General features: G+C 35.3%; 3 protein-coding genes across 3 annotated transcripts; 2 read left to right on the top strand and 1 right to left on the bottom strand.

Annotated features, from left to right (window-relative positions):
• The first annotated feature begins 2333 nt into the window (after nt 1-2333).
• tspan1 (tetraspanin 1) lies at nt 2334-12300 on the top strand. The gene is made up of 8 exons (XM_016542746.1): nt 2334-2411; nt 2571-2634; nt 6997-7203; nt 7316-7390; nt 10533-10631; nt 10965-11111; nt 11845-11928; nt 12241-12300. Exons 2-8 carry the CDS (start codon nt 2578-2580, stop codon nt 12298-12300), a joined length of 729 nt encoding a protein of 242 aa, XP_016398232.1. The 5' UTR covers nt 2334-2411; nt 2571-2577.
• A 1742-nt stretch (nt 12301-14042) lies between these two features.
• pomgnt1 (protein O-linked mannose N-acetylglucosaminyltransferase 1 (beta 1,2-)) lies at nt 14043-24836 on the bottom strand. Its single transcript, XM_016542797.1, has 22 exons — nt 24704-24836; nt 24161-24357; nt 23071-23173; nt 22769-22884; nt 22610-22675; nt 22372-22485; nt 22166-22283; nt 21679-21777; nt 21453-21580; nt 20158-20228; nt 19760-19835; nt 19560-19643; nt 19377-19418; nt 19216-19280; nt 18849-18921; nt 18498-18626; nt 16415-16540; nt 16118-16182; nt 15989-16033; nt 15746-15881; nt 15303-15412; nt 14043-15019 (listed from the first exon to the last, which is right to left on the bottom strand). Exons 2-22 carry the CDS (start codon nt 24278-24280, stop codon nt 14938-14940), a joined length of 1968 nt encoding a protein of 655 aa, XP_016398283.1. The 5' UTR covers nt 24281-24357; nt 24704-24836; the 3' UTR covers nt 14043-14937.
• Nucleotides 24837-25972: 1136 nt separating this feature from the next.
• LOC107731621 (uncharacterized) lies at nt 25973-27197 on the top strand. The gene is made up of 4 exons (XM_016542744.1): nt 25973-26334; nt 26370-26410; nt 26493-26580; nt 27041-27197. The coding sequence occupies exons 1-4, from the start codon at nt 25973-25975 to the stop codon at nt 27195-27197; spliced, it is 648 nt and encodes a 215-aa protein (XP_016398230.1).
• The last annotated feature ends 654 nt before the right edge of the window (nt 27198-27851 follow it).

The following is a 27851-nucleotide window of genomic DNA, read 5'->3' as shown; positions in this document are numbered from 1 at the left end:
ATATATATATATATATATATTGCAATTTTAATATAGTTCAAAATGTTTAATCTATTTATTTTTGTTATTTTTGTATTATTTATTTAAGCTGTTATTCACTGATAATCTCCAATAATCATTTAAGGAACAAATTAGTCAATTTATTATATAATACAAAATAATTTTACACACTATCTGCACTGTCTCATGAACAATGTATAGAACAAAGGAAAAAGACTATGATGCACAGCAATGCATCTCTCTCTCCCTTTCCATAAACTGTGCTCTCTTCCTTGATCTGATTTATAGGCCTAATCGCCTATGGCATGATGGACCAGCTTGAATTAATATGCATTTGCTTATGGCTTCCTGTGATAAATTAATACTAGGGGAGACAATAGAGGTCACAGGGGAGTCTCTGTGTTTAGGCACAGTCACTACTGCCTCTGTTTGCTGCTCTGAGCATTTCGTAATCCCTCACTATGATGAAAAGGAAAATCTCACGCAGGGATTTACAGGCTGTGTTTACAATGTGATTATACTGACTGCTGTCAGGGTGGGTTCTCTTGTGGTCTTAATAAAGTAATAGGAATGCCTGATGTGTTTTTTCCCCTATGACTATTCGCATACGGCTTTAAGGGTATTTGTTTTCTCCAGATGGTGAACTTGACAAAGGATTTGTTTTGGAAGACTGGAACCGCAGTGTTTTCATTGTTAATGATATAATAAATCAGAGTTTTCACTTGCCTTATCTTAGCTTTGTCTAATCAAATAAAATGGCCCTGAGATTCTCTTACCGAGCCATTACGGTGCAGCTCTTTTGTCGTGGTCGCATACTTCCTCATTAGAGCAGAGCTGCTTGTTTTGCAGGTTCGCAGGTCGTATCATTGGCCAGCCTATGACAAGGGTCCTGTCCTGGGAGGGGATCTTTAATGACGGAATGCCCCTTTGGATAATCGGAGCAACGACGAGAAACCAACCATGCATCACCTGAGTTCCTGCCCTGGAGGGAACAGATAATACTTAATCTAGCCAACCTCATTACAGCTGTCCATGTTTTACTGGCTCCACCGATATAGCTGAATTTTCTATCGCTTGCCTTACTTATGATGAAAAAGTGTCCACCTAATATTTTTTTTTCCCCTCCCCAAACACAGGAGTATGTGTGGAGGTTATTAACTGCTTTAATTCCTAATGATGCCTGACAGGTGCTCTTCTTGGGGAGATTAAGGACTGGGAGGGTTAATGATGGGATTGGCAAGATTGTCATAACTCACAATAGGACCATTAAAGTGATATTACGAAAAGGACTGCTGCTGATATGTGTTTAACTCTGGCAAGGTGGCACGAGGCAATCTATCAAATTTTTTTTTTCTTTATGTGATTTTCTTGCCTGCAGGGCCCAGTTTTAGATGTGTGAGGAATGTCAAATAACGCTGGCCATGAAGAACGGAAGGGGAATTGGTAGAAATGAGGATGAGAGAAGGTACAGGAAAGAAGGATAGAGGTAGAGAGAGTTGTGAAAGATGTGTGCAGGGCAAATGTGTGAATAATAAAAAATAATAATCATTTGACAATATAATAACAATAATAGTAATAATAGTAGTAATATGTGATTTATTATTATTACTATTATTTTATTTTATCAGAAATAAAAGGTTGTTCCAGCACTCTGGTTTAAGAAAGCTGTAGGACACAAAATGATCTTCAAAAACCTTTGCTGTGGGGATTTTATATGTCTTTGTTTTGATTTTCTACGGAAAACTGGACAAAGACATTTCGTTCCACTAAGGGACCATCAATCATCTCCAAGTATCTAAGATACCACAATGGTGAACCAGTGAAGCCATGAATGCTGAGAGCCTTTGTACTGCAATACTGCCCTCTACTGCCAGGAATATTTGCTTCAGTACAAAAGAACAAAGGAAACCACACAGAAAAGGACACAAAGGAAAGTAAGGAATATGTACAACACCTTGATAGGTAGTGATCAAAGTCATCCTTAAAGACAGCATTGGCCATATTTTCTGTCCTCCTTTCTCCTTGACCCACCTTCTCTGTGGATACTCTTTTAAACAATTTTTTGAATCCATAAAAATCTATTCAATTATGTATTGTATTTTTGAATTGGTATCATAAGTACATTTCAAATGATTGCCGTTCATAAGCAAGTAAATTGTCCAGTATGTGTGAGGGAGATTTTGTACCATATACAATTCGTATGAAAACAACAGTTGAAACCACTAGTCATATGACACACAAACCACATTAAAAGCCACTCTAACCAACTATTTTATATCCAAACCACACCCATCTCACCTGTGCACACCTCTTCCCACTTTCTTTCCCTCTCATTCTCTCTTATTTTCCCTCTCTGTCTATTCCTCACTCAACTGTGTTTTCATCTATTACTACACTTTGGATCAAACCAGGTGAGTTGGCTTTACAGAAGCAAAAACAAAATTTGATTTGAATGGATTTAAGTGGAAAGGAATCAACATGTACTGTATTGGGAATTGTGTGTACTGTGTATGTAATGCTAATTAAAATATCAAATGCAGCTCTGATTTATGTTTATTGCTTCATTACAGATTAAAAATGGGCTGCTTCACATTTGTTAAAGTTGTGATGGTTGTGTTCAACTTGCTTATCTGTGTAAGTATGCTTTTTTCATCATTAAATGTATACATTTGAGTGCAGGGAGAGGGGTGTTTAGAAGAATAATTGCATTTCTTTATTTATTGACTGAGACTTTTATGTGGGGTGTAAAGAATGAAATAGATTCAGCCTGCCTCTGAATGAGCAACAAATAATTTATCCTCTCCTCTTTACAACGAACGCACACAGTACACACATAAATTGAACTAATGCAAATGGATAACATGAATCCATTAGAAAATGCTTCATTGCTTCACGGTGAAGTCTTGATAATCGCAGTCAAAGTGTGAATGTGAGTAAGTCAGTCACACTTGCTCACATGCAACAATTTTCATCTCATTATTGTTCACAGCCACTTTGTTTGTTTGAGTGCTAAAGCCTGCAAGTGCCTGAAATGATGGGTATGCTGGGTTGCATTGTGGGACAGGAGATTTTTAAGGCTGTCGATACAGGAACAAAGGAGAGCGTACATAAAAGTGTACAATATTTCATTCAAAGCATTGCTAGAGCAGTATACTATTCATTTCTATTTGGTGAACGGTTTCTATTTATCTGATCTACAACTGACTTATCAGTATTAATACTTGTCAAGGTCGGTAGAGGACAAAACTGGTATTACATAGGTTATACCGAATACAAGGTCAAGGTTTTCTGTGAAGATTTCATTCAAAGAAAAACCGAGAAATTTATAACCAAGTGCTTTTTGTCAAAATCTCAACATAAAACAATCAGTCTGTCATTCAGTCTTAAGTCTGACATAATGATTCGAGAGCAATGGTTGGTCAACAAAAGATAAACTAATTAGATTTTTTATGTTTACGTCTTCTTCAAGTATTAGAAACTTGCTTTGTTTAACTATATGTCTGATTATGGAGCATATTTAAACCAAGGACGATAACTATAATGTTAATAGACTAAAGGTCGGAATGCACTGCACAACACTTACCCAGATTTTGCACTGATTTACAGTCTGTTGAGTCAACACTGGCTATTGAAAATCAGAGCCAGTCTAGAGATTTGAGTTGTATCAGGTAGTGTATGTTGGGCACAGGCTCCAATTTTTTAGCTTCTGGCTATGACTCCATCATTGCTGAGGATATCAAACATGTTTAATATTTTGAGCCTATTTTAGAACACATTTTGACTTCATTTCTAATGCTTCTCCTTTCTTGTGTTCAGTACGACCTGAAAGTCTAGTAGTGTGTGATACTCAGTTATTTAATGTATGATCCCTAGTTTTTTCTCTGTAATAATTTACAAAGTCAGCAAGAGTACGATGCCTAGTGTTCAGATTTTAAAAGTCACGCAATGTATTCCAGTCTTAATATAAAATCAGAATCACCATACTTTAAAGAGCGTGAGAATTTGATGCGACAATATAACTGCTGCAATGTCATGCGTTAGTGTGGACGCTAAAATAGTTATTGTTATAGTTATCTTTATAGTTCTAGTTCTTGGTGTGAATGAGCCTTTATTATCAAAAATTGGCAAATGCAGGTGTTCAAGTATTAATGGTGAATGTTTTGCAATAGCATATGTCTGTTTTTTGCGGTAAATACATTTACATTTGGCTATGATATCAATTATAACGCATAAACAAACCAAGTGCAAATACCTCCCTAAATATTACACAAATAGTTTTCAATGTAACTGGATTGGATTCCTATTGTAGGGTTAAATATTTGGGTGTCAGCCAAGACTGTGAGCCAAGAAGCTCCAACAAAGCAACAGATCACACGGAGTTGAAAAACTCCCATCTTTGTGAATAGTAAATTGAGGCTGCACATTTATGTGTTCATTTTATTTTACACATCTCTGTTTACATTTAGCAAGACGGCCCTCTACATGCTTTTTTCTGTTTAGATCCCCCTGCACAGCAGCCTCCATAATTCCCTGTGTAATACCATGGAAATCCAAATAATTTTCCTCCCCTCTCCAAGTCTAATCGGTTTCATTCCACATACAGTGTGCCTTAGTTTACCCTTACACATAATCTGATTTCCATGTAATCTCTCTAGAAGCATCTTTCTTTGGCACGCCATTTCCAACATTATGCCATGCATGGTGGCATTTCATCAAAGCATTATTTGCTTTAAAAAAGCAGTAATAATTATGACAGGAAGGGAGGAATTTTTGAAGAAAAGAAGTTGAAGGTAATATGCCCGTCACATTCTATTTGCTTAGAGACATGTCCATTATCAAAAGCTGACAGTTAAACTGCTAAAACATTCAGACAATTCCCGAAGCTCCATGAGCGCAAGCGGGAAATGATAAAATTAAAATTATTCCCTCGTGGAAAAAATAAACGTTGACGGGAAGGAGTATTGAGAGTTTCATGTTCAGCTGTCAGCCAGCTGAGCTGGATGTGAGTCGCCCTGACAAGCGTGATTGTGTCTGACAGAACATATCAGGTTTCAAAGATGGTTATGGCACCAACTGTGAATTAACATGCTGACACCAACCCATTCATTAACCCAAACCACCACCAAATGTGTTCTGGGGCTTAGACCTTTTGATATCTGACTGGATGCATATCATTCTGCTCGGAGACATGAAATAGCATGAAATAGGCAGACCCTTTGAATAAACCTCTTCTACATCCCACAGTTAAATAAGCCAACCGTGCTGTTGCACTTGGATCTTGATACATCAGAAGACACATAATGACTACAACATTGTGTGTCCATCATTACCCCAGGAAACCCATGCCATGGTTATGTGTCAGACCTATTGTCAGCGAAGAGTCCTGGAAGTGACATAAATGAGCAGTCGAGCACCTAATCCTGCAGGCTTGTGGCCATTAAGGGCACCCTTTAGTTTTCTATTGAGCCATTGCCATTGTTGAATGACCTACCTCTATGGAAGAACACACATAACTCAGGTATACTCTGGCAATAATGGGAAATCCATGCAGGGCCTCTTATCGTACAGCGTAATGGTGAGAATAAAAGGTCATGGGAAAATGCCTAAGATAATGGAGCCAAATACACATGACTACAACTGATACACGCCTGTGGTCATAATGCTTTTATATGAACTGGAGCTTATAGCAAAGTAACTTGAGCATGAGGTATGATGATGTTTCATGAACTAAAATATGAGTGCTAATCTGTGTTTAGCACTATGCCACACAGTATCAGACTACAGTTTGTTTTGGGAGGTACAAAAGACTATAGCCTAATTTACAGTAGCTAGTCACATTACTGACATGGATACAGTTGATATGCAAACATTTCTCCTAAGACATGTTCTTAATTCATTACTGAGATGATGTTGAAGACTACAGGAATACTGTGATTGACAACAGCAAGAATTCACTTACCCAGAACATTTACTTTTTACTATGTGTCCTTTTCGCAGATCTCTCGCTGTTTAATTCAAACGCATCGGACGCCATCTTTGTGTGCGTTGTAGTCACATCTACCATTGTTTGTCGAATGTTTTGAGCAAAACATAATAGTCATTTTCATACTACGCGTAATTTGCGCGATCGGGAATTTTAGATTTATAATTTAGTCATGTGATTTGCCGCGTTTACCATCAGAAAGCAGCTTGGTTGAGACGTCTTTGTGAGCTGTCACATTACACTGCACATTAAAGAAATAATGAAAATGGAAAAGAAAGAAAAATAGTAAAAGTATAAAGTATAGCTAAAACTATAACATATTGTAATCATTTTAAATAACTATAACATTTTATTTTTTAAATATGCACACAATTACTCTTAAACATAGGGCTACTATGCCTAATATGCAAAAAAAAAAAAAAAAGGGCTAGTTCAGTTTTTTTTTTTGGTCATAGAATTGTCTGACCTCATTACATCAGTGGGCTATTAATGTGCCACTGAGTTAGTGTTTTGTTTGGCAACCTGCTAAACATTACTGAGGAACTACTGTACATTGCTTCGCGGAAGGATAATTTGTTATCATGAAATGATACAATTGTTGTATCATTTGTGTTTAATTTATGAAACCTTGCCAGCTATGGTCACAAGCATTCAGCATGTGCCTAACAATGCACCTAAAGTTGCTGTAGGCTAAACCATGGCTTTTTGGGGCTTGCTGCTTTATTTTGTGCAGTTAGTCTATTGAGGCAGATACCTTTTTCTCATGTCACAACATAGACAGTGGTGTGTAATGGATTGCAGCAGAGAAGCAACATGAATATCATTTATTGGGGGGAAATTTGGCCATGTCTGATTATTAGGGAGGATGACTTGCTCACCTCATTGTGGTGGTTACAGCTCTGATGACAGGGTGACTGTATACATTATCCTATTTGTATCTAGGCATTAGAATATCACTATTAAAATGCAATGGCATATTTGTGAAAGTAAAAAGTGGAAAATGTTTTTGACAGCTGGCGGGCATGTGTTTGGCGGCTGCAGGGATATGGGTGACAGTGGACGGAGATTCCTTTATGAAAGTTTTGCCACCCTTTACTGATCATTTCCAGACTCATGTCAATGTAGGAATCTTCAGCATCACTATTGGAGCAGTTATGACTCTGCTTGGACTGCTGGGGTGCTGTGGAGCTCAGAAAGAAAGCAAATGCCTTCTTATAATGGTAAATCTCATTCATCTTCTTACCAAATATCAAGTGAAATATGAATAATAATGTTTGGACGTTTAAGTTTTGTTAAAATGTTCACTCTCTTTGTCTTTCTCTGTGCTATCAGTTCTTCTCCATCATCCTGGTCATTTGCATTGCTGAGACAGCAGCCGCAATAGTAGCCCTGGTCTATTCCTCATACGTGAGTCTGGCTCTAAACCACTGACCTCTCTGCCAATCCTCCCCATCCCCCACACACTCTTTGTCTCTCTTTTCATTTTAGCTGCATGTAAATTCCCATCATACTCTGGCCATCATTAAATTAGGGGGTTTGAAATGGCTCCAGCACATTCAGCCTCTTAATAACTCCCAGATTGCCTCAGGCGCTATGCCAGCACTCTCACTTTGAGCAATCTATCGCACTACAATATTGACGTTTAGGCATTTTATATGCAAAACAGGCGATTTACATACAGAGCTTTCACCCATTTAGTGAAATGTATAATAATTACAACAACTTTCAATGAGTTATTGAGGGTATGTTAAGAGAATAATGCCAGTTAATTAAAAACACAAAGGCCTTTTAGGGCAAATTAAAAAATTTAATTCCATTTAACAGACAGCAATCTCATTTAATGCATATGAATAGATAATCCTATATTAGAAATGTAAGAATATATATACAGTACACACACACACACACACACACAATACCATAAACAAGTGGGATCTAAAATATCCGGAAAAATAGTCAAGCCGTAAATTAATATTAAAAATATATTTTTTAATTTAAATTACTTTAATAAGTACATTTAAAAATGTAAGTAATATTAAATACAAATAATCATGTATTATTTAAACAATATTTATTAATTTCTTGATGTTTAATATCCCTAATTATTTAAGCAAATTGACATTAACCATGTCAGTTCAAGGTCAGATATTCCTGCTTCCATTGTATCACAAGAAGCTCTTTAGAACATTTTGCTGGATAACATGATTATCAGGTTTTACACAATTAACTATACCATACAAAATACTAAGAAATTATAAGTGTAGTTCTGTTTCCCTCATTGTTATGCTATCATTTGTAATGAAAAAAGTATAAAGCCGAAATAGAAGCTCATACTTTTGAACCACACTGTCTATTTGTGGTGTTTGGTAATTGTGGTTCTACTCCATTGAGATTTAAAATGGTCTTCTAGGTATTTATGCAAGCGTAGAATCAGTTTGTTCATGAAACATCATAGCTATCTGGATGAAACGCAGTACTTCATCAACAAGCCAGAGCGGTTAATGCTACTGGAGAGTCACCAGAAAGGAAAAGTGCAGGACATTCCTGTGAATTATAGATCGACTAAATCGTTCAGAGGAACATTAAGCATGCAAATACCCATTTAATGTGCTGTTTGTCACCATCACACTTTTATCCATTCATTTATTTATTATCCTGACAGAAGAAATTGGTGTTTTAATAATTCATGTGCAAGTCTATGAGCAGCTGCCCTGTTGTAGTTTTGATAAGAAATAGGCTTCACAAAGTCATAACAATCACACAATATGAATTTGAATAGCATTACATGTTTACATTAATATGTAAAATTGTTACAGAATAAGCCAAATCGTTGTGGAGATTGTGTTTTTAATGTTCAATTGGTCACAGCTGTTTGCTGTGTGATCCAAAATGTAATCACTCCCATTTCAAGAACATTTCGATTCCATTGTGTTGATGTGGTGTCGTTTGGCAATAACATTTTCACTCTTTAAATTAAAGATAGTTATTATGATAAGTAAAAGGACATAGAATTTACATTCTTATGTTGTATTACTTTCAGCTGATGTTTGTAAATGGCATTCTGTGTCATACACACTGGTCTCAGATCAGCAATTAGCAATCGCTCCCTTGCCTTACAGTGCTTTGTCCTGTCTAGATTGTGAGGGAATTCCTCCAGACATTGATGGATTAGCTTGCGCATAATAACTCTACTGATCTGTGTAGCTTCCACTGCTTCATAGGTGGGAGGGGAAGCACTTTTAATTGTGTTTTGTCTGCACATCCCCACAGGCATGCTGTGCTGAAGACCACTCTTGCTGACCCCACCTTTCCCAGCAAACACACACACATGTGACAATTAGCAACAGTTCTTGTGTGCCTAAAACTCATCTGGGTTTATTAATCAAATTGCAAATAATAAGGAAGAAAGTAAGAAAAGAGAGAGAAAGATACGGAAAATGCAAGCATGCAACACAAAGGAGATTTGAATTTACAAAGCATATGCGGCCATATTGCATTCACATAAACTATTTTTCCATATATCATGCATTCAGTTCTAAACATACTACATAATAGGCATACTGTATGTGTAATTATGTAGCAATGTTCTTTATGCATTTGTGCAAATGTGCTCAGTAATATAGCACACGTGTGTGACTTGCTGACCACTCAACTGACAATATATCCATGATATTTCACTTTTTGAGCTTCGATAATCATTCAATTTCAAAATACAAAGACATAAAAATGACTTTGTTAAACGTACCAGAGTATGATTCATAAATAAATTACTGGTAAAGATGAAAGGCAGCCTTCTTCATAGTTTACTGATTTATCTAACGGGAATGATTGTTATTGAAAAAATTGTTAATGGAGTAAAATAAATAAATTAATTAATTAATTAATTTAAAAAATGGTAACACTTTAAAATTTGGTCCCATTTGTTAACAAGTGCTTTAACTAACATTACATGACATCGAGCAATACATTTATACAGTATTTATTCATCTTTATTAATGTAGTTTATAAAAATACATTGTTAGTTCATGTTAGCTAAAGTCTATTAAATAATAAATAAAATACAACTTTTGATTTTAATAATGCATTAGTAAACATTGAAATAACATCAACAAAGATTAATAAATTATTTAGAATTATTGTTCATTGTAACTAACTTAGTTACTAATGCTAACAAATAGAACCTTAGTGTAAAGTGTTAGCAAAAAATTTAATAAAATAATGTAAATGCAACTTTGTCAGCCCTAATATTCATACATTTAGAATATATATTTCAAATTAATTCAAATCTTTAATAATAAGTATCAATAAATGAGGAAATAACCTTACGATTATGATTAGTAAGAACTGCATTGCAGAGAAATGACTTTACTGCCTAGCCTTTGTTTCATTTAGCCATGATAAATGTCATTGCTAGTGGCCTTGTGGAGACACAATGGTGAAAGCAGTTTGCTTTAAAAAGTGTATGTTTGTGGAAGATTTTTATCTGCTAGTTTCCATTCCTTTCTAAAATTCATGTGTCCTTGTTTATCTTTATCTGTGATTTTGAAAGACTGAGATCATTCTAAAAACGTGGGCCACACCTGGACTGAAGGAGCAGTATGGGAAAGATAAAATCCTCACGGACTTGTGGAACTCAACCATGACAACAGTAAGCCACGGCCAACTGAATACATGCATACGTGAGTATTGATCTGTGCCTCAGGCTTTTCAGTAAGTCAAACAAAATTAATCCATCATGCCAAATTTCATGGCCAAAAGTGCCTTTAAAAGCAGTATAGGGTGGTTGACAGTAAATGTGAAAATGAACTTACTAAACAGACTGCCAAGAGTTTGACAGGCTAATGAAACCCCTTCAAGAGCTCTACAGATCAATACTCATACGTACTGCATATCAATGGAACATGATATGTTAGCTCTACAAAGCAATATTTGTGAAAATACTATATGCAACTGACTGTTCTTGCTTTTCATTGGGTAATAGTTGCAGTGCTGTGGCTTCAGTAACTACACAGACTTCTCTGAATCTTACTACTATGAGCAGAATGGGGCCCTTTACCCTCCTACCTGTTGTGCAGGTCTTCAGCTCTTCCCCTGTGACGACGACAATGCAGGTTTCAGTAATGTGGTGGTGAGAAACATACGGAACATTCACAGTTCTATCAAATAATTCAACTGCAAAAGCTAGCAAAAGTTTGGACATGTTTAAAGTTGCTATGTAGATGTAGTAGCTAGCAGGTTTTTGGCAAATACTCATTATATTCTAAGTTTCAGCTGGTTTGTGAAATGTCACATTTAATTGTGACTTGCTACTTGGTAACACATATGCTTTCTTCATGTAAAAAAAAAATTGTATGTTTTCTTGTGAGATCAGTTTGGTGTTTCTACATTGTTTCAAACTGGCTAGAATTCTAGTTTCCTGCTCGTAAACTTGACTGTAAATTCTGTGCTTGGAAATTGCAATTACAATATTTCAGACACCACTTTAGAGGCACATAAGTGCTGAATTTGGAACCGTGTACTAGCATACTACTCTTCCCAGTACTGTTATAGAAATATATGGTAGATATAGTAAGAGTAGTATGCGGTCCAAATTCGACCAAAACATGAAAATGATGTCTCGACAGCTCTGATTGGCTGAAGGCACCATAACCAACTACGATTAGTGTCCACTTACCATTTTTTTCAGCCTTACTAGGAGAATGATACCTCACCTAATTAATATTCATGAGCCATGCTGATTAGGTAGGCCTATATAAATATGACCCCCACCACTTTTCAGATCACTCCTACACCCTTGTGTATTACAGAGATGTGGTTATATAATTTGGGCCCTTTCATCTGACATTGGTTTCTCTTCCCAGGGCTGTTATAAACAAATTGTTAAGATTATCCAGAGGAACGTCAACATTGTGGGAGGAATAGCTGCTGGAGTCACTGCCATTGAGGTAAACACAACACATCCATCATGCTGTTCCAATAACAAATGTATCAGAAGAAGTGTACTGGGTTTACGCAGGCAGTTGAGCAACTCTCAGGATTTGACTGTAGACTTTATCATGATTGGTTAAAGCTAGTTTGGTATACAGAACAATTTACCACTTTGCATGTCCAGCACAAGCTTTAGCAATGGTTGCCATTATCTTCATTGCTTCCAAATGCATTTAAATGTATACTTATGCCTATTAGACATTTCAATCTTATGACACAGACAAATTATTTGCCACCACCTATAAATGACCATGTGTTTTGTTTTCTAGGTGGCAGCGATGGGGGTGTCTATGTACCTCTATTGCTACCTGGACAAAAAAGCCACCTGAAAGTCTCATCTTACTAGTTTATTATTATGTATATGCATCTTTTCTTTATGCAATAGGATTTGTTACTTTAACTGTAGATAATACTATAGATATTATGCCATTATTTATTGTAGGATTACAGTTGTATCACGTTAACGAGGTGAAGTGGATAATGAAATTGTTGGTTATTTGATTTTGAAATAGGAAGTTACGTAAACATAATCATTTTCTGTTGAGTTTGTAATGTAATGCAACTCATGAAATAAAATGTTGCTGTATCCCCTTCTACATGAGAAAGTAATTTTATAACCAGAGATCAAGTTCATTTGCATAGAGAAACAATAATGTTTTTGCACTGAAACGCTTCATGTCACACAAGCTGTTCTTATACATGAAAAATGAGTTTAGGGAGAGATAGGTAAGTGCTTGTGGAGAATGTTATAAATAATGTATTTTTTTCACCACATAAAACTATCCCTAACCCACTAAAAATATATTTAAGTAGGAGATTGACTGAGGATGATCATTTGTTCTGTTGGTACAGTTGATACTAAATAAAATGTAACATGAAATCATGAGTCAGTCCAGTTCCTCTAAAAATCCTTTGTAATGATATAATGCAAACAAGCAAAGTATGACCTTCTACCCCACTGACAGTACACAGTAGTACAGATCATAATGAATAATATGATAAAAGATTTATATGACAATTACACAGAAAACAGGATAGAGTTTTTGACTTTCACTCGAAGATTCACAGACACTACATCTCATTCTACAAAAACTACTCTGACGGTCTGCATGATGATGCAATTACCCCTACAATATCGGCACACACAGGAGAATCATTTACGCAAGGGATCAGCCACACTAAATTTGCATTGATTTCAATAGTCACACCATTTCCTTTGTGGCTGCTTCGATTTTCCACATAATTTGCCTGCTGTGCCGTCTGCTTATCGAACAGGAAATAATAATAAAAAAAATAATGAAAAATATATAATCTCCAAAAATGCATAAATACAATTCTAAGTATAACCATTCAACGTTTAAAAAAAGTGAACACAACAAGAATACATTGTTTACATGTTTGGAAAGCAATTGTAAAAAGTTGAGCTTATATGGGGCCTTAAAAGTAGAACCATTGCTTTAAAGCCATTTTAAGAAAACATTACATCTATAATTATTAGATATCATTCCAATAGAATTCTAAATAAATTTATTTATTCATTAATTTAAAAAAGAACGTACTGTGCAGCATACTGAAAACATAACTGTCTGATTGCAACCATATAATACATATTTAAAAAAAAAAAAAAATGGACAGAGGGAAAACAAAGTAAGAAAACAGTTTTATTTTATATAAGAAAACCAATCATTTTTAACTACTTGGATATACAAAACTGTTGAAGACTCCGGTTAACATATCAGACACAATCTCTGGAAACTTGAGTACAAAATAATGTTGAGATGAGAAACATTTCTATTATGGTATTGCACATGTTCCAAATACTATGAAAATGTTTAGTGGCACCACAAATAAAATGTCTGTAGCAATATCAGTACCGATCAGTGAAACCCTGAAACCCACAACAATCTATTCTGAAATCTCCTCCATGAAATGATTTGGACATTATTGCATGGGAAATAAATTTTTCACCAGTATCTTCACACACAGTAACTCACGTTAACACAGGGCATATCTACGATTCAGCTGAGATTGCATTGAATTCAAGTGTTAATCCTCCATTCTACTCTTATAAGGCTCTTTAGTGGCTGTGTGAACACATAGATCTCACCTAAGCAGCATCGCCTGTCGTTCTCTGGGAAAGAAGATTCTTAAAGCTGTTGCTGGAGGGCCATCATAGCACAACATAAAAAAAAAAATCAATCACATGTCATGTGTTTAAAACTGGACTGTGCCGTCCAATATAGGTCATTATATGTAGTTAAGGTATACTGCCTGTGCTACTAAAGAACCAATAAAAATACAATATTTTGTTCTAAAAATATATGTCTGTACATAGTTTAATTTGTAAACAAATTTAAGCCTTTTGTTTCTTAATGCATTTTTTCTTGTGTAAAAGTGAATCCATTAACTAAAAATAAACCTAGTTATTTTAATATTGACAAAATAAATAAGACATAAATTAAAACGCATGTGCAGGACGGCCCAAAGCACTCAGTAGTGTTAAAAAAGTATCTTATGTCTGTCATATCCTCTTAATCCCTTTTTTGCAGTGCCCTGGTTTGACGTTATCTGCTGTCACAATTCAGTAACTCAAACCAGCACTGGCTTTTATTATAGTACCAGTAATACTTTAAAACATCTATCAATTATTTTCTAATGTCAAACCATCCAGCATAAACACATATGAAATTTCATGACCTCAGGAAAAGCTCCCACTGTAAAATACATACCAACAAAACGAGAAGGTCACACCATTTTTAGAAATCCACACTCATATCATTCTTGTTTAAAAAAGCCTGCAGTTCCTAGAGGCTACCAGCATAGGATGGTTCAGTCAGGATCATCCTACAGTTCATCCCCTTTGTCTTGCAACGACCTGAAGAGTAACACAAGGCCCATTATCAGCCTGACATAGGCCTTGTCTGTTAGTGGTTAGGAAAGGCCCTTTGGGTGGGATTAGGACTGTTCTAAATCTGTTCCACAGGAGGTCCCTCCTCTTTAGGTGCTGGCTCCAAGTGAATGGGAGTGACGTTATTGGGCTTCTTAACACTGGAGGGAAAAAAAAGATGCCGTGAAGGTCATGGACAAAATGTCACATAAAAAAATAAAATAAAAAGGTAAAAAAAAAAAAATTTTATGGAATAAAACTAAATAGTTATATATATATATTTGAGATTATAGACAAAAAAATAATGCCTTACAAACAACAGGTAAGCTCAAAAACAAAAAGTCGTATAACAGGCCCCAAACTAAATCCAACTGAGAATCTGTGATCATGTTTGGGGCATACAACTTTAATCTGACTAACCTGAACAACATAATATATACTTACGAGTATGGTGAGATTGGAACAGCCACTACTAGTACATGGTTCTTCTTTCTGAAGAGCCTCCAGAGTCCTTTGTGATAACCTCGTACATCCAGGTCCCATACGTGCAGGCACTGTGAGCAGTAAACAAGATAAGGCTATAACCTAATACTACAGTTTTAATATCCTCACCTCAGATTTTCTTTCTTTTTTCTATATATTTCCTCTCTCAGTGTTTATAAGCCATTTATCTACCCTTGCAGGCTCTTCGAAAAATAGCCAGACATTTGCACCTTTAGTTCACATAAAAACAGGCAATAAAACTCACCACTTTGCTAAGATTCATTGTAACAAAACATGCAGGGTAACTACTGGCTAACCTGCTCTGAAATGCAGCCATTTATGTGAGATACCCAACTGAAATCTCATATAGATTCAAACTGCGGATCTTCAAAAATTCAACATACCTTCGCCAGTTCTGTCCAGGTGTTTGTATCCGTCTCTTGCTCCATTTTGATGAACATTACAAAGGTCTTTCCCTCTGTGTCTGGGATAAATGAGTCTTCACATGGGTTTTTACTGTGGTCCAGAACCTTGGCCCCACTGCAGACACACAAATGATTACTGCAGTTGTTGTAATAATAATGAACTTAATTTAAGGTGTTACATTAATTATGCAACAGAGGAGTATGATCTTCAGATAAAATTACCGTAGTAGGTTTTGGATTTCAATCTCATATGCATCTTTCTTCAAGCTGTAAACAGAGAGAGAATATCAAAGACGTCTGAAAATGATAAAAATTAGGCTAATATGAAGGCTATTATGGAACCATACATACCTATCTACATTTTTCATCTGAACATTCGGAATTGTGTTGAACTTGTGCTTTTTAAAGTAAACTTCCTATAGAGAAACATGCACAAAATGTGGTATAAAATATAAATTAAAATTAGGAAATGTTATAAAAAGACACAAACGCCACATCACTGAATTCATAGTATCCCAGATTCAGTTTGCCATGGAAAAATATACTAAATTACAAGTAATAGTTCATATAAGAATACAGATTAACCACAGACGTTAACATAACATAAATATAGACGTAATAAGACGTAAATATAACTGTCTCACTTACATGGAAGTAACCATTCATGTTTAAGCCAATGATGCCAAAGTGATAAGAGCGGGAGACATCAGGAATGACACACTCTCTCCCCTTCCTCTGTTCCGGCATCCGCATCCACATGTCCCAATCCCATAGCTAAGGGATAGCAACAGTACGAATGGATGAAAGAGGCTAGACAGGTTTAATATAGGTAACTGATACACTACCATTCAAAAGTTTGGGGTCAGTAAGGTTTGTTTGGAAGCATTTAACTGAACTAAAATGACATTTATAATGTTAGAACGGATTTTGATTTCAAATGCAGGTTTTTTGTTTTTTTGGACAAAAAGTATAGATTCCACAGTAAAACTGTTTTCAACATTGATAATAAGAAATGCTTATTGAGCACAAAATCAGCATAATAGAATGATTTCTGAAGGATCATGTGATACTGAAGCTATCATCACAGGAATAAATAAAATTTTAAAATATATTAAAATAGAAAACAGTTATTTTAAATGTTACTATTATTTCACAATATTACTTTTCTTTCTTTCTATTTTACTATTTACTGTTTTTTTAAACTGCTTGCTTTTTTTTTTTACCTTAAATTTTTTATCTCCTAGTTTGAAAATTAAGGCATTATATGCACTTATTTAAATATCATTTCTGGTACTTACTATATACACTACACACACTCTTGAAATTCAACAGACTGACTCTTCAAAGGTTAGCAATGTTATTCAAATGTAGGGATGGGTACCGAAACCCGGTATTTAATCGGTCCCGGGGCTAAATTATGAAAGACCGTAGTATCGATAAGCAGAAACGTTAACGGTTCTGCTATCGGTACTGAAGAAATTAAGAAAACACACATACATTTATTATTGCTATATATACATTATCTTGCAAATTCTATCTCACCAGAGTCGCCAGCTGTTTCTCAAACATTTGTCTATGATGCATATTTTTGCTATTCTCGCAATTCAGAAGCGAGATCGCGCTCACGCGAAGGAGCTTCAGCACACGCAACATGAAAGCCCTGTTTAATTATGATAGAAGAGAGAACTAAACATTCAAACATCTGCTTACACTTTAGGCCTGTGGCGGTTTTATTAAGCTAATTTTATTTTTTTATTTCGATTTTGGCTTCTAAGGATTATACAAAAGAAGACATGAGGTAAAGCTATTAAAAACTAGCTGCGTTTCGTATTGCGCAACTTCTTTCCCTTCACAGCCGTGCGCATTCGTTCCTCCCTCAAACCCAAACTTAACGTCAGAATCAGCTCAGTCTGTGATTGTTGTAAAATGCCGTCTTTACTGTTGCTAAATTGCGGGACATGTTTGATAATAAAACGTTGAAAGCACAATCCGCACAAGAGATGCTGTTCCTCAGGCTGAAATGTGTACGCGCGGCACGCTCCAAAACGGACAAACAAATTACACTTAGAGCTTCGGGTGCATGTCCAATCGATCAAATACACACAAAAATATGTCAAAATGGCCGGCTTGGAGAGTATTTACTTAAACACAGTTTATGTCTTAAGTGGAGGAGAACAGTTGAGAGAAAATCCGATGTGTGTCAATATATTGTCTTAAAGTGACAGACTGGCGCTTGGGCCATCAAAATGCAAATCTGCTCTTAATCTGAATAACGTTATAGCTTTAATAAGCATTAATCTATCAATACATACACTGAAAACTATGCAGTGTTCATTTACATTTGATTACTTTTAGATTTCTTTTGTAGGCTATTACCTGAACAGTAATGTTTATATATATATATAAAACAAAAAGTACCGATAAGAATACCGTTAAAGTACCGAATCGATAAGCAGTATCGGTAAGAGTAGTAATACCGTTAAAACCTTAACGATACCCATCCCTATTCAAATGAGAGGACAAAATACTAAAATCCATAGTGAGAACAGCACTTCCCAATGGTGAGAGGAGGATTAATCACTTTAAGAAGCTTTCGTGCAAGCAAATGGAGTGGAAAATTGTGCCAAATTAGACACTGCTTTTGAGAGGTTTTGCATGTAAACTGTAAATACATAAACTTCTCCTATTTAGTTATAAATTATAGGCTAAATGCAGGAATTAGCTGCCTCACCTTCTCAGGAGTTGGCCATTTGGGCTCCAGTTCATCCTTGTAAAGGCTTTTTTTAAGCACCCAGCCAAGGCCAGGCATACTTTCCACTCTGTACAACAGAGACGGGTCCTCTGCTGTGTGCTCATAGCCCTGCAAAACAGCACAGCAACAAGGTCAAGTGCACTGCTTGAAGGCCTTTAGAGACTTTTACAGTAATATAAACTGAGGGTACAATAACCATTGTTTAGCAGAAGAAAAATATACCAACAAAAGAGCATTTGGCAGCATTTACCCCCCCAAGACAAAAACAAAAAATAGCATATTTTCAAGAAATAAAAACTGAAAATAAACTTTTTTTTCTCCATCACTCACTTGGTCATTCCAGGCCGAGATACAGTACAGACTGTCATCCTCATGCAACAAATGGATGGTCTGACTGAGAAAGCTAAGAGACAAATGTTGGATGAGAAATAAATCACACATCTAAAAGACTTTTAGAGACAATGAGTCAAATGTTGTTGAGCTCAATAATTCTGCACTCACACGTTTCTAATCTGGCCTGTGACAAATAATATGGGAGTCTGCTACCATCTAGTGGACATGTGTGTAATTCAGTAAAATTAATTACAATAAAATTACTCATTTACACAGCTAATGTTATACACACACTCTATTAATTTTATATGTATTGATATAAACTAATATATCACTATATTATATTGCATTATAACATCCATACCTGAAAAAATCTATGGAAATATCCAGGTCTTCCTCCAAGACAATGGAAAAATCTGCACCCAAAAACTTTTTTTTTTTTTTTTCAAAGTCAAACACTTGCAAACTGTATTACAACATAACTGTATATAAAATGTAAGGCAGGCGATTTCATCATTTACTCACTGGATGCAGACTGAATGTTGCAGTCAAGCTGGCTTTGTAGTGCTGAGACAAAATAAACATCAATGTATTAGTGCCCTCTTATGGTCATTCACAAACAGGCTTTGACCACTGCAAACATCTATCACTGGCCATTCTTTTTCATGTTAATGGTTCATTTTCAGACAAAAGTCACAAACATATCACCTGTGACACTCTAGCATTCTTAATACTGATAGGCGTATGCTGAACTCCTTTAAGACCGAAGAGATCCACCACATCCATGGGTTCCTAACCAGAAAGCTTTTTGTTAATTTTGTAAATGTGTATAAAACCTCTCACAAAAGCTGAGAAGAAAAAAAAATGCATTTAAGAGGAGTGGAAAAAATATGAAAAGGAGACAATACCTCATAGTAGCCATCGACAAAAACAGTGATCATCTGTGGATTGACACCGTGGGAGGAAAGAAGAGAGCGCAGCATTCTAAAGAAACAAACATGGCTTCAGTCAGGTATTCAAGGTATGCTTTTTTTAATATACAGGATTTCTAGGTTTCTCCACTGAAGCCAAATCAAACAACATGGACAAAAAAAAAAACTATGTGAAATATGTGTCTTCACTGTCACTTCTGGTCAATTTAATGTATCCTTGATGAATAAAAGTATTTATTTCCTATGAACAATTCTTGGTTGGCTACAAAATGTATGAAACAAAAATATAAAAACATACGTGCCACAGATTTAATTAATCCATTCAACTGCAGATATATGATGTGGTTTCGTAGTGTGGTAATAAGTTTACTAACCTATAGAGATAGTTTGGTCTATTCCCAGCTATAACTGCTACTGGGACGTTGTAGACATTGTTGTTAGGCAGCTAAACAGGACATGGAAAGGTTTAGTCAAAACAGATTTAACATGAACACTCTTGTTCTACTGTCTAAATGCTTTTAAGAGTCAAGTTACAGTATCTCAGGATGAGGGGTATAACAAGCACTAACAACTGAAAGTCTTACACTTCTGCATAAAAACAATGGTAAAAAAGAAAATTTGTAGAGAAAAACATATATAGTCTGTCCCGGTATCATGCATTTTGATTGTGATGTTCCTGATACCATAAATAAACATATCATGGAACCAAATAATGTATGACAGTAAAATAAGTTTTTAAAAGTTGACTGGCTAATATTTTTAACAGTTTCTTTGTAAAAATCGACACGTTTCAGAAAGGCGGGGCATAGAAGAGAAACAATAATGTACAGTATGTGGAAAATAATGTGTTTTTTTAACCTTAAACCGCATAAACACATTTCATTACACCAAATACACAAAATAATGTTCTTTTTAGCAACATCATATGACCCCTTTAAAGCACGTGTGATGCATTTTTTCAGGATTCTTATGTTCAAAAGAAAAGCATTCATTTGAAATAGATTTTTTTTTCCAACAATGTAACAGCCTTTACTGTCACTTTTAAACAATTTAAAGGGATAGTTGGCCCAAAAATGAAAATTCTGTCATTAATTACTCACCTTCATGATGTTCCAAACCCGTAAGACCTTTATTCATCTTCGGAACACAAATTAAGATATTTTTGATGAAATCCGAGAGCTTTCTGACCCTCCATAGATAGCAACGCAACTACCACACGTGTCGAAGACTGACACAGATGAGAAGAAATTGTTGAATAAAGTTGTCATTTTTGTTTTCTTTGTGCACAAAAAGTATTCTCATAGCTTCATAACATTACGGATGAACCACTGATGTCACGCAGACTATTTTAACAATGTCCTTACTACCTTTCTGGGCCTTGAATGTGGTAGCTACATTGCGGTCTATGGAGGGTCAGGAAGCTCTCGGATTTCATCAAAAATATCTTAATTTTGTGTTCCAAAGATTAACGAAGGTCTTACAGGTTTGAAACGACATGAGGGCGAGTAATTAAATGACAGAATTTTCTTTTTTGGGTGAACTATCCCTTTAATGCATCCTTGCTCGATAAAAGTGTATAAAAAAAAGTATAAAAATAAAATCTCACCGACTACACATTTATTAATGGTAGTATATGAAAGGTTTTTTAGTCACAGAGTGTGTGTCTTACTGGGTCAGGATTAAACTCTATGGGTGCTGGATCCTTGCAACTACAAATGCTTCCATATCCTTCCACTTTACTGCAGAAGAGTTTTCTCCGGCGGTTCGGCTCAGTGTCTGCCCAATGGCACTCTGCCTCTGAAATGAGTCACAACGTCAACAGACAGCTTCAATACGATCCATAACATAACTACAACAAATGAACTCTACACTCAAAATAATAAAGGCAGACATACCTTCAGAAGCTGTCAGCTGGACCTCAGTCTTCAGCAGCACAGGATCGCCCCATGTGGACAGAGCAGGAGACTTGGAGTGCTTCTCCCCATACACTTGACCTGAGAAAATAAATAGTACATTTATATCACATCCCAGTGGGAAAAGAGGTGTTTTCTATTTTAATATATTATAAAATGTAATTTATTACAGTATATTAGAATGATTTCTGAAGGATCATGTGACATTGAGGACTAGAATAATGGCTACTGAAAATTCAGTGTTGCCATCACAGAAATACATAAAAAAAAATACATTTTAAAATATATTTAAAAAATAAAACCGTTATCTTAAATTGTTAGATTATCTTAGACTATCTAAATTTCACAATATTATTGTTTTTACTCCAAACTTTTGTTTTTTTAAACTTTTGTTGTTCAAAAGATTTATTCCAAACTTTTGAACAATGGTATAATACATTATTAAAAAGTTAAAAGGCATTATCCTTACCTCCCTTCTTTACAACCAGAGTCCACATATCCCTCCAGCCTAAGGGGACAGCTGCCTGACTCCCCAAACCTTTCAGAAGATTCTTTGCTGCATCCTTCAAGTGGAAAGTCCCCTCATCCTAAAGAGGCCAATAAGAAGTGCACTTAAACACAAAGAAAACACAAATCTGAAACCATGAAAGTGGATGGGAGAGGCCTTTCTTTAACCTTAATAGTGAAGATGAGGATTCTGCCACGCGTGACCATGTTGAGAAAGAGGATCATGGCTTCATCCTCATGGGGAGAATAAGTATCGAACACTCTTTTGGCCATGACGTGACCCTGAAAGAAGACGATACAGAAAAATGCTGTCATACAAATTTATAAATAATCTTGACAACTTAAAAAAGATAGTAATGATAATAGAAAATACAGTTTGTCATGAGAAGTGAATGCGTGTTCTTACAGTTGCCTGATTTAGAACTATAACATGTATGCCTCGGCCCTGCTCCCTCATCTCATCTTCCAGAACCTGCAAAAATACATCAAATATTGTTGACAGTGTTATCTGGTAATGGTGTGGCAAATTTGTCTTGTCATATAAAACAGGGCTTTAATCACTTACAGTGGTGCCATCCACTGCTACATAAACCTTAGATCGACTAGAGTACACCTCGATATCTAAAACCTTCCTCCCACTCACTGGTCTGCGCGGGGTTTCCATGTTAGGCAGGGCATCATCTGAGACAATGTTCAATAATAACAAAAATAAATTAGTATTCAAAACTGAGTGTGTAAACATTAAAAAAGCACAATGATTTTAGTGTATTTACAATTCCATTCATAATAATAATAATAATATTTTAAATCTCTAACACGTCAAGGCATCATAAAAAAATGTCCACAAAAGCAATTAATCGACATTACCATACTCTTGAGCTGCATCATCCTCACTGGCAACTCTCCTTGTGTCAAGAATGAGTTTGATATTTACAATCACTGTGATCAGTAGAAACAGGACAGCACTGGCCTGCACACACACACACACACACATTATTATTTAAATATAGACAGTTATACATACTACAACTTAACCCAACATTTCTAGCAGCATTATAACTTGTGTGCAAGTTGAACTGAAAAATTAACAAATTTGATACATTCTGATGATTTGAGATGCTCCACTGAACATCTGGTGCTTCACCAGAAGCAAGAACATCTGACCTTTTGTGCAAGAATCACATGGTCAGTGTCACAAATTTGCTTTGATTAGTGACCTAGGCTAGAAATATTTCTTTCTTTTTAATTCGCAAAATTTCTTTCAATTTTTTTTAAAATCAAGTGCTGCTCAGCTAACCATAATATGACTACAACATAAACTGATAACCAAACTTTCGTTGTGACAAAGTAACTAGTGACTACTTGAAAAGTGAAATGCCTGTATTCATTTTCACAATCTAACATTTAAGAAGTTGTCAGATATAGTTGTATTATAGTAGTAATAAATGAATACATGCCCTATTTTGCAAAAAAAAATTAATAAATAAAAATTCAATGATGAATGCAAAATTAATTCTGTTTATTTTGGAAAACACAATAAATAAATAAATAAAATCAAGTGCTGCTCAGCTAACCATAATATGACTACAACATAAACTGATAACCAAACTTTCGTTGTGACAAAGTAACTAGTGACTACTTGAAAAGTGAAATGCCTGTATTCATTTTCACAATCTAACATTTAAGAAGTTGTCAGATATAGTTGTATTATAGTAGTAATAAATGAATACATGCCCTATTTTGCAAAAAAAATGAATAAATAAAAATTCAATGATGAATGCAAAATTAATTCTGTTTATTTTGGAAAACACAATAAATAAATAAATAAAGTATGTATGCATGTACACTAAAAGATACAGCAAATACAAGTAAACTTTAGGTTGTATAGTCAGGACAGAAAACTAAAACCCCCATTATTAGTGTTCAAAGATAATCTTATTAAGCGACATGTGCTGACCTGGCAGATTCGTCGCACTGCTCTTTTGTTGGTGAGTCTGTATTTCCAGGTGAGGTAGAGGCTGCGCTGCTGGCGGGGGATGAAGGGTTTGGCTCTCGGGTTGGGTGTCCAGGTGTCCATATCTGCAGTCCTGCCCGCTGCTCCTGATCACAACATCTGCCTGCATCCGACAACGCCTGCAATCACGTCTTCTTCATCTACACATCACAGCAGTAACAAAAGACGGACATAACACATTTCAAATCTTCTTGCAACGTTAAAATGCAATGCAGGTGGCACAACTTTAACATAGGTTACTGCAAATGCGTTATGAACAATTACTAAAACAACGCTAAACTGCATTTTAACTGTAATAACATTTTATGCATGTGCACGAGCTAATGATATTAATAACTCATTATTAATACTGACTACTGCGAACATATGGTAGCGGGTAACGTTAGCTATCTGAGCACAACAGCTGAAATTCCTTCTAAAGGCAATTTCTTTTGACACTAACATTTCTGTTGACTGTGCACAGAATAAATGCTAGTGACTGTTTACCTCAGCAGCATTTTATGTTGCACGAAAACGACGTCCCGCCTCGCCAGAAAATATAACTGTAATTTAGTTTAGGTCGGGTCTAGTAACGTTTGGCCATATGCAGGTAATGAGCATTGTGAAGCCAGATTGCAGGATAACGCATTTGTTTTTCAAAATAAAAGCCCCTTATTTTTTTTATGGGCAAATAGTGAATGAAATAGTTTTCATGCCAAAAGTTAGCTACTTAACAAAAAACTTTAAAATAATAATAATAATAATAAGCAAAGTGTTAAACATTAAAATTAATATTAATAAAATATTTAAAATATTTCTGAATTTCATATTATGAAATTATGAGCATTAGCTCAAAGCAGTGTCATTTGGCTAAAAAAAGCCATTTAAAGAACATATCCACCATACAACTACATGAAGGCCTGCAGGCCTACCAAACTTTTAGATGTAAACATGAAACACAAGGCACTTTTGAAAACCATTTAACTTTAAGATTAGTGAATTATTTAATAGCTTGTAAAATGTCAAATGACAAAACTCAGAACAAAATTTGCTAAGCAAGAAACAAATGATCTAATATTTTTTCAAAACACACAGGCTAGAGGGGGTTGATTTGCTCATATAGATTTGCGGTGTATAATTAAATCATTTGACTTTATGTAACAAAAGTGGCAATAGGCTGTAAGAGTTTGTCACAAATATCTAAGGTCAGCAGGACATTTTCTTTTCTTTCAACTCTTTAGGTAGGCTATTAAACAGATTAGGATTAAACAGATAAGGATGCATTTCTTTTTCCATTACTATAGACTTCTTTCATTGGTAACTTGTGCAAAGAAGAAACCCCCAATTCTCAGCTTACAAACGGTGTGTGAACAAATTTATCAGATCATCTCTAGCAAGCGGAAAAGGCGGAGTAAAGAAAGGCCTTTAATTGTTCTTTTGGATATTTCACTGTTATTATATGTCTAGCACGCTTATTCTCTAGAAAAAGACCCAGCGCTAAAGGAAAACATGGGACTTCTGTCAGCTTCTGGTTACTTAGGTGAGTTTTTTATGTAAAACGTATTAACATAAATCATTTGACTGTTTAAGAATCAGCTCTAAAACACAATCCACTTGTCTATTTTATCAATGTTTATCCTATGTTTAGCCTGGTTTAATTGATAAACTCCACAATGTACTCAGAGAGAAAAAAAGATTTAGGATTTTAACGTTGTTGCATTATATCAATTTTCAGTACTGTTTTCCTCCCTGTTCACACATGGAGCATTTCAAGATATGGATCGGTATGAATCAGTCAAAGATTTTCACTCAGAAGCTGCTCTAGAGGTCCAGCCTGACAGCAGACAACACTTCAGGGGGGAAAATTTCACCCTACGCTGCTCAGTTAAAGGTATTAATCCAACAGGCTGGATACTGAGGAGGCTTCAAGGAGCTAAAACGAGATCTGGATGTTTACAGTTAAATGGCACAGAATCTACAGACAGACCTGAAGAATGTCATTTCATTGACATTGACTATAAGAACAGTGGATTGTACTGGTGTGAGAGTCCTGCTGAAAACAAGACAAGCAACACCATCAATATCACTGTGAGCTGTAAGAACATCATTGTCAATCATGTAGATCCAAATCACACTGATTTAAAGATAATAGTTTTCATTATTAACATGTGACTAACTCCACAGATGACTCAAAAGATGAAAACACATTTACAGGTATGAGATACAGATATAATATCTGTTATTGAATTTGGCATTCTATGTTATAACCGTCCTTAATATGAACTTTGTTATCCAGGATCTTTGGTCTGGGTGTCAGGGCTTTGTGTCATCTTGATTCTTCTGGTGCTTCTTCCTGTGCTCTGGCTGTTGTTTCCAGGTTTCAGGTATAGTATACAATTCATAACTATTTTACGTTTTGGCAAATTGGTGGCAAATTTGTATGATTGTACATTTGCGTACAATCTGATTACGCCCCACTGAGGGTTAGGTTGGGGGGTGAATCTTCATGCTAATTATTTATTTATTTTTTCCTAAAAATCATATGTTTTTGTACCATTCAAATTGTACAAATTCATAAAAAAAATCACCAACGCATAAAACTATTACGTTTTTCCCATAAGATTGCGTTGCGTATACAGGTATATTCTATATACACACTTAATAGGTCACCCAAAATCACACTCATGTCATTTTGAACCTTGAGGGTTAGTAAACAATGACAAGTTGAGATTTTTTTAATTAGCAGTTTCTACTAATCAGTTTGTGATATTAATTTCATTGACTACTTCTGATTTACATTGCTCTCTGTATCAAATATCTGCAATGTTTACTCATGCTTTTCAGGGAGAAATTGCATGCGTGTCCAAATAGGGCATTCAAGAGGGAAAGAGTCCAACAGGAAATGCCTAAAACCAAGCAGGATGTGACTGAAATCCAGTGGGATCTTCCCTGGATGGAGATGGACAATTTGTTGGACAAGCATCAAACTCCTGGCAGCTGAACTGTCAACATTTAAAATGTGGATGTTATCAGATACACATAGTATTTCTGAAGACAGAAAACAGACACTGTGCTTTATAAAGTGAGTCACGGATAACATGACAGATGAATAAAGAGGCCCATCTTGATATTTACAGCATATGGAAGTGTTTTCACACTGAATAATATGTTACTAACTTTATATAAGGTCAAAGGTTTTTAAGGAATAATTATATCACCTGTTTTTAATTACAAAATGACATTGATTTGTTATTTCTGTGTGACTCATTCACATACAGTAAAAACTTGTGTGAACTGCTAAGGATGCAAGGCAAAGCAAGCTGGAATTATATATTATATATTATAATTCCACTTTTTGTGGAATTATGGTTACTGTACAGTGCAATGTTGACATATAATATATTTATTTCTTTAAAAAAATGATAAATAAATAAATAGCAGTGATGAATCATGTACATTCAAAACTGACTGTTAACATTGTGACATTTAATAAACTGTTTAATGTCATGTCAGTGTTACCATCATAAAAAGTGCCCTTAGGTTTTTTGATTGTATGCTTTAAATACTGATTATCCTAGGTATAATATGATTTATTATTATATTTAACATTAAAATGATACACTTTGAAAGCAATACACTTTCATAAATGTGTAAG

The sequence above is a fragment of the Sinocyclocheilus rhinocerous genome, unplaced genomic scaffold (assembly GCF_001515625.1).
Source record: "Sinocyclocheilus rhinocerous isolate Xijiao unplaced genomic scaffold, SAMN03320098_v1.1 scaffold1180, whole genome shotgun sequence".
NCBI classification, from domain to species: Eukaryota; Metazoa; Chordata; class Actinopteri; order Cypriniformes; family Cyprinidae; genus Sinocyclocheilus; species Sinocyclocheilus rhinocerous.
Note: the sequence above shows the minus strand (reverse complement) of the source record. Positions and strands in the feature narration are given on the sequence as shown.